General features: G+C 39.1%; 2 protein-coding genes across 10 annotated transcripts in view; both read right to left on the reverse strand.

The window, feature by feature from the left end:
* LOC121110211 lies at nucleotides 1-5027 on the reverse strand. The gene is made up of 3 exons (XM_040697739.2): nucleotides 1260-5027; nucleotides 1085-1145; nucleotides 1-917 (listed from the first exon to the last, which is right to left on the reverse strand). The coding sequence occupies exons 1-3, from the start codon at nucleotides 1344-1346 to the stop codon at nucleotides 247-249; spliced, it is 819 nt and encodes a 272-aa protein (XP_040553673.1). The 5' UTR covers nucleotides 1347-5027; the 3' UTR covers nucleotides 1-246.
* Nucleotides 4011-17787, reverse strand: part of FHL5 (four and a half LIM domains 5) — a 27924-nt gene continuing 14147 nt past the window's right edge. For 3 of the 9 annotated variants that reach the window (XM_025148755.3, NM_001277723.2, XM_046938895.1), the window contains 5 exons: nucleotides 14741-14911; nucleotides 12245-12419; nucleotides 10299-10468; nucleotides 6806-6992; nucleotides 4011-5600 (listed from right to left, as the gene is read on the reverse strand). In XM_025148755.3, the coding sequence (XP_025004523.1) occupies nucleotides 5452-5600; nucleotides 6806-6992; nucleotides 10299-10468; nucleotides 12245-12419; nucleotides 14741-14899 (840 nt within the window). In that variant the 5' untranslated portion in view covers nucleotides 14900-14911 and the 3' untranslated portion in view covers nucleotides 4011-5451. Of the gene's footprint in view, nucleotides 5601-6805; nucleotides 6993-10298; nucleotides 10469-12244; nucleotides 12420-14740; nucleotides 14998-15905; nucleotides 15969-17787 lie in introns of all 9 variants that reach the window. The other 6 variants (XM_040697168.2, XM_015284613.4, XM_040697169.2 and 3 more) reach the window with 3 other exon arrangements.

The raw sequence follows: 17787 nt of genomic DNA on the forward strand, positions 1-17787 counted from the left end.
TCTGAAGACTAGCAAGTCATTTATTAAACTATCTTTTTAAAACTGCGAAAGACCTCCAACTGAAATAGTGTGATGCAAACAATGATCTTAGGGCTGAGATCCAGTTCTCTGTTGGTATGCTCTTCCATCAGCACTTCCCCTCCTCTGTTTGAAGGATGTTCACCTGCACAATCGTCCCTTTCACTGGTGGCTGTGTGCAGGAAGAGGTTACAGGGAGGATGTTCTTCAGATCCGCTGCCTGACTTTTTAGCAATTGTTCTTGGTCTTGGGCCATTTCAGGGACACCAGGAGCTGCCGGTACAGCCTTTCCATAGCGAGCCTGTCCGATTGCTCTGTGCTTCTGCTGCCGCTGAAGCCAGAGTTGAAGGGCTGGCAGGTTTCAGTTTGGCTGTCTGCTTTTTTCCCCAGGCTCAAAGCTGGTCCTCGTGATGGTCTTGCTGCTGCTCCTGCTTTCTTGTGCCCTCTGGGAAGTGCTGGGGGGCGCATAGGCCAAATAGGCCTCTTGGTCTTGTATTCCCACCAGCGCTTTCTCTCCTCTGTTTGAACAAGGCCCTCCTGAAAGACCATCCCTTTCACCGGTGGCTTTGTGCAGCTGAGGATCTCAGGAGGCAGGTCCTGAACTCCACTGCCTAGCCTCGAACGCTGACTGAGCATCCTGGGGGTCCCATGTGCCACCAGAACCTGCGGGCGCTGGTCCTGTCTGGGAAGCCTTCCAGGTTTCCCTGCAGGCCTCGTGGTACCAGTGGCAGAGTCGGTGTGAAGAGAGGGGCACAGGTTACGCTGCAACAAAGGCCGGGTCTTTCCTGGCTGGATGAGTTGGGGCAGGATGTGACTGCCCTGCCATGGTGATGCTTGCTGCTGGGAGCAACATGGCCTGCACAGGGGGCTCCCGCGCCTGCCTGTCTGCCTCTCAGCACCTGTAAAACAGGTAGCAGGCCTGAGCCACAGTAGGATAGGGGGCAGCGGGATCTTCCAGGCCCACCTGGCCTGGCTGCTACATGACAGAGGCTGGTATGAAGCTTGACTTCTCCCAGAGGGCTGGCCCTGCCTGGGAATGTGCCAGGCAGACTCTCAGGGGACTCACCTGACTCCGATGCTACCACGTGCTGCCACCATCTCCACCATTGCCGGCGCCGGTCAGAACCCTACGGGCACATGAACATGGCACAGTGACAGGGCTTGTGGGGCAGCCCTAACCCCCCACCCCCAAGCCCTGAGTCACCTAGCCTCAAGTGACTCCCATCCTCAAATTTCCCTACCTGTCGGCGCCAGAAAGCGGTGAGCAGAGACACCCCAGCCACCAAGAGCAGGAGGCTGGGGACAAGGAGAACGCTGTCGACAACCATCGCTCAAAGCTGGCCACGACCGCACTGGGAGAGACAAAGTGCTGGCCGCTGTCTTACATGGGCAGAGCCATGAGGTCATAGTCCGGCTGGTGGGGATCGCTCTGTGAGGTCACAGCCCCACAGCCCACATGGAAGTAGGCTGGCAGTAGCCCCCGGCATGGGGATGGGAGGAGTTATGCACATAACTTGAGTAGAATCAAAAAATACATCACATTGGAGCTTTGACAACAAGTGAACACATATACCAGTTTGGGGACCATCCCCGAGATGTGCTGCTGCCATCCTTACTTCACGTACCTGAGTTGGACACAAGTTAGAATGGGAAAGTGGTTTTTGTTTGCTTGTAGTTCTCACTACCCCGGTTCTTTTTTAATGGGTAATTAAATGAATCTTCTTCAAACTGAAACAGCTTTGTGCAGCACTGTACCTGGTGTGTGACCCCTTTCTCCTTAGCTGAGTTGTTCCATTGTGTCATTCACCCCAACTGCCTGCCCTTTCCCTTTTCCCCCTTTCTTTTCTCCTAGGGCATGAGTCTGTGGTTTCCCCCACCCCATTAGTCATGGAACTGGGTTGAAGCAGCCTATAAATCACTTACAATTCTGAAACTGTTGGTCGCGTAAGCTGAGTCTAAACTGGTACCTCTCCTCCTGTCATGATGGGTTCTGTGAACTCTTTGAAAGCATAGATCTCGAAGAACTTCACCACTTCACCTCATCTCCTAATGCTTCTATGGTTGCCCTGAGCCACTTCCACCATCAAGAGGGCCTGGGAAAATACTCACTGGGAGGGTGAAAACATAAATTGAACATGCATGCACTAAGATACTGCAATAAAATTATACTGTGATGAGACACCCATTTCACTGACATGGTCATAGCTCTCCCTCAGTCTTAGCTCACACATCTTCTTTTCAGAAAACCAAGAGACGAGCAAAAGAGAAAGGAGGGTGTCTAGATTTCATCCTTCACATGAGTGATGGGTCTGGAGCACTGGTCTCTGAAACAGTGGAGACTTGTCTGTTGCCTGCAAAATCATCTACTGAAAACATGCCTGGATTTTAAAAGCAGCAGTCCAGGGAAAAGCTGAGAACTTCCTCTTACTACATGTACTTGTCGTAGAATGAAAATTCTGACACTGAGAAATATGTCTAGAGAAATATCCGTTAGCAGTGAAAATGCAAGGCTTGTCAGTGTATTTTAAGCATGCTCTTTCTGAGAGTTTTCTCGCTATTGGGCAGTGATTGAAGAACTTCAGTCTTAAGTACTATGGGTGGTAATAGGGCACCAACCTCACTTTTCAGAAGGCCTGAACAGCATCCTCCCTCCTGCTCCCTTGGGACAATGGCGAGCACAGCAGCATACATTCAGGGCATGAGACACCACTGTGCCATCCTCTAAAGTTTATTAAACAAAATTGAATTGCACTAGAGTTTGTACCATGATTTTCCTGCAGTAAATCAAATGTTAGCAACGAGGAATGGAGTTGACCATCTGGTTCATTTTCCCAGTACTTTGGTATCCCAGGCAATCATGTTATGCATGCTCTTTAAAATACTGATAAAACTTTAACAGCATAACCTTTCCCCACTTTGGTTCCTGGCTGTCCTGGAAGCCTCTCCACTACAAAGCAGCAGCCTTTTAATTCCCACTATCTGGTAATGAAAAATTTGCTTTCTGCTGTTCACGAATCAAATGTAGTCACTTGACTTTGAGCCGCTGTCTTATCTCCTCCATGATCTGCATAGATACATGCAGTTCATTCTTGTAGCCCTTCCTGGCTGCTATTCAAATTGGATTTCATCTATCACGAGCATAGGTCACCCAGATTGTGCAGAATATTGCTGCATTTATGTTCAGACATCAGTAGCTGGTAGCAGAGAGACTAGGAAATATCAATCTAATATAACTTTTATTCCAACTATTTATAGTAATCACATTTATTTCTTATTACTACTCTGAAATGAAAATGCTCAGTTTCAGAATTGACTGTGGTGTATTTACTGCAGGAGAAATAAATAATTCAGTTGGTATTTCTAAAAATATAATTAGTTGGTGAGTCAGAGCAGAATTTCATTTTCCTAAATGTTAAGGATAGAAGATTGGGATTATCGTGATCACTGTGTCTGCACTGTGCTTTAAGGCTCTGCCTGATAATTCTTGTGTCACTTTGTAATTAAGCTAGAACATTGCTTAGACAAGACTGATTAAAGGGCCTGAACCACCTTCTTGCAATTTGCTGAATGTCATTTCACACAACAAAAATAAAAGGTAAGCCCCACAGACATGACTGCATTTGGTGATTGTTTTCATTTAAAAATTTAAGGCCATTAGCATTTATTAATGGGCTAATTTCTAATAATTCAGTGCACATTTTTAGAGCATCATAAATAACAGTGGACCTATATAAATACATGTGTGCATGTGGTCCTCTCTCTGTCCCTCTCCTCTCCTTTATATATTTTATTTGAGGCAGTGAAACCTATTTCTATTTATGGGAATCCAAGTATTACCAAGAACCTGTATCAGCCATGTGCAGTGTAGAAATAGAGAAGGAAACAGCTAATTTTAAGTGAAAAGACAGAAACTAAACCAATTCCACACTCCAGTAAAAGCAGTCAGGAAAGAAGAAACCGAAAAAAGAAATAATAATAATGAATACCACATATAGCAGAAGATTAATACTTTATTGATTGGGAAACAGATTGCTATGTACTTGTTGATTTTATGCCACTGCCATATAGCTCTGGCTTAGCTATGCTTACAAGTTCTTTTTTTCTCCTTTTTCTACTTGAAGCAGCATCTACATAATTCAGTATGAATAAAGTGCTCTCAAGTCAGACAAATAACTGTAAGTTTTCAACATCAGAGTCTAAAGGAGAACAATTTTCAGACACGTGAGATGAGGAGCAAAACAACATCTAATAGGCATAGAACCGCGGTATCCTACACCATGGCCTGGTAGAGATACTGCAGAATGAGTCAGGCCATTGTAACATATAGTGTGTATATAGCATGAGCTAAGGAAAGAGAAACTACTACCTGGTACTACATGTGAGCACTGCCTACCTTGATATGGCAACATTACAAATTCTTGACATAATATTGGCACATGCATGTTGGCACGTGGCAGAATGAACTAGGTATTGGCTCTGAGCAGCTGATAGCCTGCTACAGACAAGTGGACGTTTACAAGAAAAGGAGTTGACTGTGAATCAAAGACTGCAGTGCAGAAATGGTAAAGCCATTATCAGTATTTTGACTGCTGGCAAATGAGTGTTGAAGGGAGGAAAAATGTAGTTTAAAGGGACAGCTGTGTGTTGGCTCTTGCCTCAAATAAGAGAAACTATATTTTAAGAGTGCACTTGAAGGTCTAGTGAAGATAATGGAGACAGTTTTAAATCATATTAGATATTGGAAACTATACATTACCACTATCCAACCTTGGGCAATCTGTACCTCTTACAGTAGATTTAAAAATAAAAATTAAAATTAAAAAAGGGTTTGTTCATGTTCTAAAACATTTATGCCTGAAAAATAAAATGCAATTGACCAGTTTTGGGAAAGGACCTATCGTTCAGTTTTTTGGATGACTAAATTTATGGGAAATTCTATTTTTCTGATGAGCACTCTCAACAATATCAATAAAGAGAGGGAAAGGATCTTTTATCCCTTTCTCTGGCCCTGGAATGGATTTCCCTGACTTGGTGTCTCTTTGTGTACACGTACCTCCTCCTCACTTGCAATGCTAATGCCTCATAACTAGATATATGTCACATAGACTTTCTATACACCTCCTTGGTTCGTGGGAAATGAAAGTTAAAGTTTCTAACAGCAGAGTGCAGTGTGTTACAAGGAGAAACATACTGCAGTTATATTTAAAATATATACTAATCTTTTCTGCACTGTTTTCTGAGGCAGTATGTGGCTGTTTATTTATTTATTTTTATAACAAGAAGTTCACAACTGTGATGGAATTAAACTGCTGTTGGAAAGTTACTTGAATTGCTAAATAAGTGATACACCTTTTAAATGATTTTCTTACTGCAGAGTAACAAAGTACATGGTTATATAGTGAGAATAATTCATCTTTATAGCTCTCCACAGAACTACGAAGAACCACATTCATGGCAAAGGACTGCATCCTGCTTGGTGAGGAATCCTTGGCCCACCAGTGAGACTGAGCATCTTGCACAGTTAAAACATTCCTCATGCCACTGACACTCTTCAAATGAGACAAATTTGGCACCTCCAAGAGCTGAAAGAGATTATGAGAAGATGTAAATTCAGCATTTCTGGACATGGTTCAGAAACACAGCTAATTGTTTCCTGAAGTGTGATTGTGTTGTTGTTCATATAAATGAACAAAAACCCATAGTCTGAAGTGTTGTTTGTTAGCTGAACTGGAAAAGAAAAAAACCAAAACGCTTTAAGGTAGTAATACGAAACATAAAAGATGATGACAAATAATTTATGTAAAGCTACATGTTACTTGCTTGGTTTCATACCCCCTTATGCATTCTGAACAGAATGGGTTTACCAGAATGTCCCTTCAGGTTTACAGACCTTCCCAAAAACTCTCATGAAAATTATCTGCAATGCAAAGGTACACACATTTGCTACATGACACTGAAACTTAGCCTTTTCCACTAAGTTTCTTAATGTCTCTGAGAAATTATCAGATCATTAAGTTCCTACAATGAATATTTGAAACAAAAATGTTGTTCTTTTTTTTTTTCTTTTTTTTTCTTTTTTCTTTTTTTTTTTTTTTTCAGGGGGCAGGAGAGGAGAGTAAAATCATGCCTATTTGATTGGGTATTCATGATTTTCTTTGTGCATTTGCATATGCAGCATGCACCTGTATCAGTCAGGCAGTACTTTTCAAGAGTTGACTTCACGCATAATAGAATCATAATGCAGAACAGGAGCCAATGGTCTCAGATAATTTCAGCTACCATGGACTACTGACCCATGTGTCTAATTACAAATCATTTAGGGACACAGGGATGCATGCAACAAATCTTTGTTGCTTGGCAAGCTCTCCAACATAACAGCTGTGTCTTATCAGCAGGCAGTTAATTCACGTTCAGTTTTATCACATTTGTATTTAAAAACAAAGCCAAACCAATTACAGCCATAAGGGAATTGTGTGTATGTATTGTCTCAGGACAGTCTTTTTTGAAATCAGAAGAATGCATTATTGGGGATGATTTTTTGTGCAGAAAGTGGTAAATTGAAGAATGTTTGGCACATAAAAGAACTCAGCAGTCAGGGAACACATGTAATCAGTATGTCTGAGCAAGACATGTTGCATTGTATAGGGTGGGTCCTCTGTAGTACCTAACTCCCTCAGTCCTTAATTATGATGGGACTATTTTTAATGCTGTTCTTTAAACTAGACATCTGATTTGAGAGTAAACTATGATTCCACAGTATTAGACCTTTCTAAAAGATAACACTCACCTGTAATAGGTTTCTTGCAAGCAGTACACTTCTTAGCATAAAACTTGCTGAAACAATCTACACAGTATGGATACTCATCTTTGGAAACAAACCTTTGCCCAGACAGCTGAGTTTTACATCCAGCACACACAAAGCACTCTTTATGCCAAGGCTGGTCGTGGTAGGCCACTCCCCCAGAAGTTATTACCTAACATTGTGACAAAAAAGAACAAAGTAATGAAACAAAGGATCGTGAAGGATTATCAAGAATTTCATAAGTCCTTCCACTTGTTTTTTCTCTTACAATGTGCATAAGAGAGACAGTGTGGTCATCTCACTGGCTCAATACAGCTGATCTGAACATACCAGTGTACAAACCCCATAGTTTATAATATAACAGGTTGTCTCGTTATGAAACTCTGGGTGAAGGCTGAGGATCAGGCATACTCTTCATACTCATACAATTCTCATTGATGGAGAGTGGTTGATAGAACTGATGTTGAGATGAGGGTTAATCTCCAACTGGAATTAACATTTTGCTGTCTTGAAACTCAAACTGTATTTTATGTAGGAGGAAAGAGGCAGTAAAGAAGCAGAAATGGGACAGAAAGGAGCTCTACACCGTCAGAAGAAAAAAAAGTAGCGTTTGTCAGTGTCATCAAGTTTATCATTCCCTGCAACTCACTCAAAGCTCTCTATTGTTTATACCTGAAGGGGGAAATTTCCAGCTGCTCTGTGGCTTTTATGAGTGTGATCAAGAGTAGGTTTCACTGAAGTTGTCAGAGATTGTATAAAGGAATTTTTCTAGAAATAAAATGAGATGTAAGGCAGTATTTCTACCGCTAAGATACATGTATGAGAGTGAATGAACGAGTGTAGTTGGAATAGGAGGAGAAAGAGTTGTAAACAATGAAATAAAAATAAAGGCAACACCAAATTTCTCTGGAAAAACACAATTTCAAGAAAACGAAGAATAATACTGAGTGATGGCAGGCAATAAGAAATGTAAATGGTGACTGATATTAGTATTTTGGTATTGGGCTACTTCTAACTCATATTTGCATTTCCATTAAAATCTCAAAATCTCAAATAATCTTTTTCTGGCACAAAATTCAGGATTTCAGTTTAGCAATTCAATCTCTTTTATCTCAGTTCTTATTGATGGGACAGATGCAATTTCATACAGTAAAGTTGTTTTAGCTAGCATGCATGTAGTCTGTTTGCATTCCTAGAGTTTTTAAGAAGCAAATCCTGATTTTTTTCATACAAATGTTGCTAACCTCAATTTCTCTAATAAACTTGTGTAAGAATTACTATATTTGTCATGTGATCATTTAATGCAAATTAATGCCTAGATATAGAAGCATAGGAATATTTAGACGCACTTTCTAAAGTTTAACTATCAAAGGGAAAAAATAATTAAAAAAAAAAAAAAAACAAGAGGCAGCAAGTTTTGCTTAAATTAAAAACTTTTGTTAGAGGAAGATGTTTACAGCTCAACATTATATAAATCTGGAGATAAGTAATTTGATGACGAGAAACAAATATATATATATATATTGACCATAGGGATAGAGATACTAAAGAATAAACAAAATTCTGCCGTAAAAAGCAGCTTAAAGAAATTCCCTGGAGAATAGAATCAGATTAGTGGGTGTTTTCATTAACTTGAGACAATTTTAAAACATGAGAAATTGAGGGAGATATGAACTGATTTATTTGTATTTGGAAGAAGAAAGATAAAGCCATTTGAAATCAAGCTTTCTGGTACCCAAAGGAGAAACTTTGTGTTCTACGATATTGGGAAACTTGACTTGTATTACCACAACTAAACACTACATAAACTGATTATTGCTTGATACATTTCAAGAGACAAAGAGGTAAGACTGAATGCTTTTTTCAGCTTAGGTGGCTCATTATGCATGTAAATATATCTGACAAATATAAAGAGAGGTATGTTTATGAAGGCAAGATCAGATGTTATTGGGGAAGAAAGGTGTTATACAACTTTCTGTAAAATGTCAGCTTTTGTTAAAAATCACAACTATTAACAAAATAACCCCAATTTATTTGTTTTGGTGAATAAATTTATTGCAAATGTAAACAAGTTTATATCAACCTGTTTATTATTATCAATCACATGGAAGAGGACAGCAAACACTGTCACAGTCAGCTTTCAGCAACCAATATCAATGCGAAAAGGAAGACTTCATTTTTCCTATCAGTCCACCAAATGTTTTGCATGGTGCTGCTCCTTCTTCCATGAGCAATATTGTTTCCCTAAGGAGCATAGGTAGCTTTCTTTGGGATCTGAAGTTAGATGGTGTGACACCCTTGTTGTATTCTATTTCTCTAGTGTTAATATACCAATATATCAAGATATCTAGTATCTTGATACAAGTTTGCTCTCAAGAAAAGAGTTAATGGCTTCTACAGAGGTGGCCATTGCTTAGAAATGCAGTAGCACAGAACCAAACTGCTGTGAACAAGTGACTAACTAGAAATACTTCATTTTTGCTACTAACATACATCTCTTTTCTATTGATTACCTAAATTATTTTCAGGGCTTGTCTTACAGAGCTACCTAGACACACCACTATTTCTGTTTATTTACACCCGTAACTTATATCCAACATTTCCATGAACAAGGCAAGTTAACTGGTATTTCCATTCTATTATTTAAAAACTGAAACAGAAAAGGAGTTATTAAAGCTTTCAAATTTCATCCATACAACTCAGGGATCAGTCAGGGGAGCTTAAGTTCATTATATTCTCCCAGGTGCTCTCCTAAGCGCCTTGAAAGCTCTACCGATGAAAAAGACTACAGGCTTCTAATTGGAGCATCAACATTAAATTCTTTAAAACAGGTGGTATGAATACCCATTAGAAAGACAATACAGCCCGCAGGTGCTCCTGAAAAGGAGCTAAAAGCAATTACAAGTAGTTGTTGGTAAAAGGTTCTGTTGATTTCGAGATCATTTTCCCTGCTTTTTCTGTTCTGTTTAGTGTAAAGCGCTAAAAATATACTTTGTTGACAAAAGCTTTAAGTAAATGGGTAAAAAGTTATGCTCTTATTCTGTTAAAGCTTGTTAAGCGTGCAGTCTGAACTTTCAGTTAGCTGTGCGATTTGTCTTCAAGAACTTCGACAGGTAACTCTCCTCCCTTTTCCCTCTCCTTTTTTTTTTTTTTTTTTTTTTTTTTTTTTTTTTTTTTAATCTTTAGCTCCTTTACAGAATATTTGAAAAGAGCTGACCTAGGAATTCACGTGTTCTGATGATATTTTCTTTTTTATCCATTGTGTGAGGCAGTCTACATCTTGACTGAAATCTACACCTAGGTTTCAGACCTCCAGGTGAGAATGAAAGTATGAATTTGCAGAGGTTGTCTTAAGTCTGCAAATTATAGATTGTGGAAAGAGTCTTTGTTGGTGTACTTTTGCTATTGGACAAGCTGGTCCCAACCAAAAATAACATGGTAGCACACTAAAATGCTTTCATTTTTCTGTTGCGGTTACCTTTTTGCAAGAGTAGCAACGATGAGCAAATTGTTTCTCAAAACAGGGTACGCAGTAATTCTCATTGTCTTTGGTGATCAGTGGTTTTGTTCCCAGTGGTTGCTGGCAATACTGACAAACAAAACAGGATTCATGCCAGGAACTGCCCTTAAATTCCATTTTACGGGAACCTGCAAAAATCAACACAAATAATGCTCCCAGATACAGTCTTGCAACCAAGGTTTTAAATGTCTCATTTTTCATCTTCTTAGTATTTTATTATCCCCCGAAACACTTACTTTCAATTTCATAGTTTCTAACTATGTAGCTAATCTCAAGAACACATTCAGTATTCTATGGTCGTGAGGCAAAGGACACGCTAAGTGGCTTGAAATGTGATTTTTATCCCCTTATTCGTCTCTTTTAGAGTTACTGCTCTGTTATACACTCCAGTTGCTCAAAGTCTCTCTCAGACCAGACAACTCAGCGATGATGTGATGTTCAGGTACATAGCACTTCTATAAATTAAATATGAATTTGTTTGGATGTTTAGTATAAATATTAATGTATTTTATCCTCTTTAAACTAAGTTTCTTTCACTTATGGTTGCACTATTTATCTTATCCATCCCGAGCTGGAATTTTTAAAGTATCTCTACGATAAACTACTGTGTCTCTTCTTAAAACTCATCATTTTCATCCTAGTTCAGCAGGGTTTTTTTAAATTAATTATTTTTTTTTAATCATATTCAGCCTGTTGCTTTGATTCAGTCCGAGGACAGATGCAATCCCAAAAGAAAGTCTCTCAGTTAAATGTCTACTAGAGAAGCTCTTAAACTGTGTACAGGTGCAACTGTACTCCTTAACACAGATTTGTTAAGCCTCAGATATGCACATATGTCTGAGAATGATATTCAAGTGATTCTCCACTGCAGCTTCCTCCCCTGCCAGTGGCATCAGCCTGCGCAGAGGGATGCCAGGTACTTTTATCATCCTTTCTACAGGAAGAAAAGAATTACTGCTATAAATGATAATTCCTGGATAACTTGTTTCCTAGATAACTTGTTTCCTAGATGTAGGTTTAAAGGAAATAGAACCTACAGTTTGGTCTTCAGCATAAAGAGTTTGCAGCTTCCTCCTAGCAGTCTGAAGGCGATATACTATCTTTGCCTACAGTCTTTTCAGCACAGAACTAGCAAGCTAAAAAGTCAATGGCTGAGGAAGTAGAAACTGATTACCATCTCTTCAGCTCTCTGTTTGCACTCTGATTCTTGCACTGAACACATGGCCCAAACTAGTAATTGTAAGGCCACAGCATACAGTTTGCTGTTGGAATTTGGAGATGTATGAATCATCTGTAGAAAGGCTTACGGATTTAGCATAGTCCACTGCTCCAATAGTTTGGGACCCACTCTCCATGGTAAGCTATTTCATTTTGGCACTTACGGTGCCAAACCTGCTGTAAACAAATCCATTTTGTGTTTTGTAGTAAAAATACTGGTAATTATTTGAACACAGAATTTAGTGTTTTGACAACTGAAGTGAAAAGTTTTTCTGAGTAACAGAAATGGTTTATAAAGAATGTGAGCTAGTTCTGGTTCTCGAGGCCTTGCCAATGTGGCAGACAAAATGCAGATCTCTTGTCTAGCTCAGCACTCCTGCTGATGATAGCTGCTTGTCCACCTATGTTCACAGTGGGATGCACTTCCTAAGAACTGCAGGCAGAATCAAGGGCACAGCATGAACACATTTTATTCTATTTTGAACTCTAATATTCTTTAAAAGGATTCATAAGTTCTGCCAATGCTAGACCAGAGGGCCTGCCTTGCCTGTCTTTGCTGCTGGCAGGGTACTGCAGGAGGGAACAGCAGTCCTGCAAGCTGTGCTGTTGTAGCTAGGTTATTTCAGGATGTGATTTTAATTGAAAATGCAGTTCCATTTTCCGCAGGAGGATCCCTGTTGTCTTACCAGGCATGATGGTCTTCTGGCAGTGGAAACACTTTGATGAATACTCATTGGAGTAACATTCAGTACAGAGCAAGAGCTCATCCTTGGCAGCGAATGGTTTCTCTACCAGAGAACGGCTGCATTTGGTGCACTTGAAACACCTCTCGTGCCAGTGGCGGCCTTTGTAAGCCAGATCCTTGGAGAAAGTAAGTGCATGTTAATAAAGGCATTTCTTTACAGTGTTCTTTTCCCTTATCTTCTCCCAGAACTGAAGAGAAAAATGCAGAGCACTGCAATGGCAACTTCAAGAGTTGCATCCAGCAGAAGGTGTGCTCAAAGGCAATATTAGTGCTCAAAGTCACTGTGTCAGGGTATTTTGCAACTCTCTTGCTAGGCCATTAGGAGCTGCTTTGGCACAGGCAATTGAGGCAATTGCCCCTCAGCATGCAACATCAGAGAGATGTTTATATTGGAAGACCCATCATATATTTTTTTACTGTTGGTCTTCAAGGAGAAGCAAGTAATTAACATTTTTAATGTGCAGAGGCCTCCTGACAAGAAGTGTATTCTCTACAGACTTTTAAGTAGAACTTCATGTATTTTTTAACGTTACTACTTTTCCTTCCAGCTGACTCTACATAACACTAAAGAAAGATCATATTATTGCAGAGAACAAGCAATTAAAATCTCATTAATTGAGAACAAAATGGTTCTTAGGACGCCTATTAAAAAGTCATTGCTTTTGTTTATACCTAATATAATTCCCTCTAAAAGAACTGGCAGAAATATACTTGTTTAAGACTCAGCAGGCTTAAGAGATGAAAGAGCTAGCAGTATAAGTATGAGGCCTCCACTAATAATTAAACAACAACAAAAAAGCAAGCATCAGATTTTATTTTTCCAAGGTTGGAAAATACACGGGAAAAATGCATCACCAGAAAAATAATAATCCTTAAAAAATTAACCAGGCCTTTCCAGGTCTTCTTTATAAGTAAGAAGCACAAAAAAAAAAAAAAAAAAAGGCACAAAGCCAACCTCATTTTTCTACTTTGTCAGTTCCCCACCCCTTAAAATGCTAAAATGAGAAATGAAATACATACCACGGTTCATCTGTGGCATTGCTGAGTGCTGAGAACTTTCATTTCCTTTAGTTAGCACCCTGAACCTTTTAGAAAATGGTTTCTCATACGAAGCAAGAAATGGATAAGGAGAGGAAGAGAGCCAAGCTCTAGCAGCTTGGCAGAGGTTGGACAACATGCTGTAGACCTCTGTGGGTCACTTCTTTAGCTGTGACACTCCTTTCTTATTTACCCCTGCTTTATTTTTTATCTCTGTTTTTCCTTCCACTCAGTCTGAAGGCGTGATTTTTTTTTCTTTTTTTTAGTGACCTTTTTATATTGCTAGTCCTGCCACTTACAGAAGTTTAAATTGTAAAAGTGGGTTAGTGAGCTCAGAGCACGTGTTCTCCAGGTAACAGTGACTGAAGCATACAGGTTTACAACTAAAAAACACTGGTGAGCCTTTGAGAGCAGTCATCATCCATATCAATGTTTTTCTTTGACTATTCCTTCTTGGAACTGAGCTGTACGCAGACAATGTACTTTGAGAGCCAAAAGTATATTGGCTGACGAGATGTCCTGAGAGGTTTACTTTAATAACTTTATGATCTAGCATTCACTGAGGCACTAAGGTTTAGTGGTGGGATTCAGTAGGTTCTTTTATTTCAGAAGAACATAAGCAAAATGAGCATGGGAAGAAGGTGAGCAGTATAAACTGAACTCAGCAAAAACAGAGGTTTTTGACAGGTTTCATCTTTTAAAATTGTAAGTGTAAAGGGCTGTAAATTGAGCTAAAGGGTGCTGGAAGCCCTGTCAAAGATTACAGAGGAATTCATGGTATTAATACTTATTCTCAAAAAGAGTAGAAGTAAATGGAAAGCCAAGCCCAGAAACACTGCCAGTCACATTTAGTCTGAGACAAACACGGTGAGCACGAAATTAAGTTAAAATGAAAGTTTTGTTTCCAAAAGTAGAAGAAAAAAAATATAAATTCTGGACATTGTTTCTTTACATCTTGATATCTGTATGTCAACATTTGCAGTTAAAATAATTTGCAGAATAACTGAAAGCAATTTTTCCAACAGCTGTCTCTCAGAAGTTCCAAAATTTCCCTCAGCCTAATCCACTGAACTATATTAGCACCCCAAAGTCCCTTAAGCACTGTGCAGCTTCTGCTGTTGGTGAGTAAGCAGAAGTGAGGGATGGAATCCAGATGTGGTCCATGCATATACTACATCCATAGGCGATACTAGAGGTGCATGTACAAGCAGATTTTCTCATCTGGATTTCCTATTCTGAAAGGAATATTATATAGCTAGCAGAGCATATACATAGGTGCACAACCACTATGCTCAGGTTCCTTCACCAGCTCAGGAGTACACAGAATGTCTGATATATGATCCATCATTAAAGAAATGAGGTTGACAAATAACAAAGAACAAGAATGTTAAATCCTTACCTTGGAATCACATTCAATAGGTTCCTTGCACTCCTCACAGGAGTTGGCAAATAGGCTGTCATAGCATCTAACACAATAAGCATTCTCTTCCTTTAATGCATACTTCCTTCCACGGAGAGACTGCAGGCAGTAATGGCAGTCTGAGTGATTGCTGGTCATTCTGGTGGAGTTCTCCAGGTGGTTTGGAAAGATGGAAAAATCATGTAATTGAATGGATGACAGTTTTCTTGCCCAGATAATAAGCAATGGTGCATTATCTATAAAAGTTAGGATGGGTGTTTTTTAGTCCTTTGCATTGCTCTGGATTCCTAATGCTGAGTAATAATAATAATAATAAAACAGTAGTCTTTAATGACTTATACTATGTGTTGTGTTACCTAAATAATGCGGAGCAAGAAAGTTGCTTTGGCTTACTTGAATGTTATTTACATTGACAGGATAGGTACAATGAAGGTGCCTTCACAGTTGTTCTGTATATGTAACTGCTGCCATCATAAGCACTAACTACTGGATTGTGAAGTATGGTGTATCCAGAAATTAGGGAATGGAAGGACAAATAAGAGTTCAAAAATTAATCCAACTGTGGGGTTAAAAGGCCATAAAGAAGACACAAGCGTGTTGTGGTGTTCTCTTGGCTCTTCTTTGCCTTTCTTGTCATTCTGTTCATCCCTTTATTTTCAGAACAGCCACATCTCTATATAAGCAAGCATAAGGAAGACAACTCCAGGCTTTACAGCCTTTCTTTTCTTTTTTTTCTTCTTTTTTGCATGATCCAACTGTCCTGCTAACATTCTGTGGCAATGTAGAGCAATGCAAACACCCCCAGGTAGCAAAGAGCAAAATAGAAAGATAAATAAACAAACTAAAATCCAAACAAAATAGTAACTTCAAGAGAATTCCTCTTGTTTTTATTGGAAAAGATTATTTTCTTATGTATTTATGTATTGCCAGGTTCACAGTTGGAGGAGCCAAAATACTGTGAGATAGATAATATTTCTGTGCCAGATAAGTGAAGGAAATATCACAAATCTACTGAGAGCCAATTGTATGAGTTTCTCATTCTTCATTTTTCCAGGCTAATGAGGCTTGGATAAGCAACCTAACTTCAGCAGCTTATAGATCTGCAGTGCTGACTGTTTTGAGGATTGTAGAGATGAAGACTTACTTATTTCAGTCATTTTGTTGCTGGTTGGATCATCAGCATTTTTCTAAAATTGGGTCTAGATTCCTGGGAATGAAGGAAGAAGAAACCAGAAAGTTCCCAGTGAAGCAAACCCAGAAACATCTGCTGGACTCGTTGGACTGCAGCCTTCATTAAATTCATCAGCAAGTGTCACTGCACTCAGTGCCAGCAGACATAAATTTCCAAAGATATGAGAACAATTGGGAAGGTTTCCTAAAATACTGACATAACAGTGACTTCGGGCAGCGGAAGTCTTTGCACACTGAATAGTGGTGCAAGTTTATCTTACCCAGCTGCAAAGAAAGAGAAGCATATTAACTAGAAACAGGAGCACTTAGCACCACAGAGCTTACATCTAGCCCATTTAGGGTAAGTTGCTCGTTCTTGGTTTTATACATTCACTGGATGTTTTATACACATGGTTCAGCTTTAAAAAAAGCATTTAACTTCTACATTTCTGCTTAGATGTTTTCCAAAATGATAATTTGAACTATGAGAAGTTCAGTTACTGGAGGTCTCTACTGGTACTAATGCACAAGTCAAGGAATTTATTAACCTATTCCTGGAGGGGCTGCAGTAAAACTATGAAAAAGTGGCAGGGAGAGAAGCTTGCTCATTTGGTACAAGCTATGGAAAACTTGTTGTTTCTGTAAGCTGAAAATCTTTGGACCTGAATTAATTTACTGTTTTTCTGACTGCCCTAAATCTTAGTGCTAACCTAGACATGGTATAGTAAGGAAGTCAAATTATCTGCAACTCAAATCAATGCTTGCTTAGATATGTGCTTGCTTAAAAATATTACAGATATATTTTCTGTGATATCCTTGGGATATGGACTCCCATTTCCTTAAGACCAAATAGTGCTTTGAGTGTGCAAAAAATTAACCAACATATAAGAGAAAACAAGACGTATCAGCTCAACTCTAAAAGCTAGGCACAGTGTAGTAATTCAGTACGTGATCACTACTTAGTTGTCATTAGAATCATGGTTAAGCTTTGCTCATTTCTGTATTGGAGAATTCTTCTAAATTGGTGTTTACAGAGGCAGTGAAGAAGAGATGCTTGCGGCTAACTGGGCTCTGTGTTGAAAGTTTTAGGACAGACTTGAAACTGCATTTCAGAATAACTTTCATTCCTTTTTCTTATGGGAATTAGTGTTATGAACTGCCCCTGAGGATTACCCTCACCACACTACCTTTCCACTTTCCTTTGTTCTGAATCAGTACCTCAGCTTCCCAACAGAGTTCCATCTCAGCCTAAAAGTGATAACAGCAAAATCCTAACAGTACGAAGAACTTATCTGTTACTTAGTCCTTTTTTTTTTTTCCCCCCCCCACAAAGCTTACCAACAAGTAATTTCATATATTTTCAGATACATCTCTTTTTTCATTCTGGTGAATGGCAATAGGATTTCACATTATTGAAAAGTATGCAAACTGAACAAGTTTGTTCAAAAAGTTGTTCTCTAGATTTATTTTTTTTTCCCCCCAGGCCAATCTATTCCAAGAAGAATAGATTATGTGCTTGTACAAGATGTGCTTTTCTAATACCTAAGCACTTCTGAATCTGTAGTGTAGTTATCCTCCATAAAACCTGCATGGATATGGGAACAAAGTGATATATAAAAATATTGTTTTATGTATCACAGTGGTTACTGGGGAATGTTAAAAGAGTATCCCCAAGACCAGAACCAAGAGCTGAGGTATGATTAGGCTGTTCCTCTGGTAAAGCACTCAAGTCCAGAAAAGATTTCTTCAGAAAAATTCTTCAGAGTTTGACCATGATGAAATAGGACCATGTTTGGGTATGAAGCAGAGATGGTATGAGAAAGAATGATTATTTTTGCAAATCCTCTGGCAAAGAT

This window comes from Gallus gallus, chromosome 3 (genome assembly GCF_016699485.2).
Source record: "Gallus gallus isolate bGalGal1 chromosome 3, bGalGal1.mat.broiler.GRCg7b, whole genome shotgun sequence".
Classification (NCBI taxonomy): domain Eukaryota; kingdom Metazoa; phylum Chordata; class Aves; order Galliformes; family Phasianidae; genus Gallus; species Gallus gallus.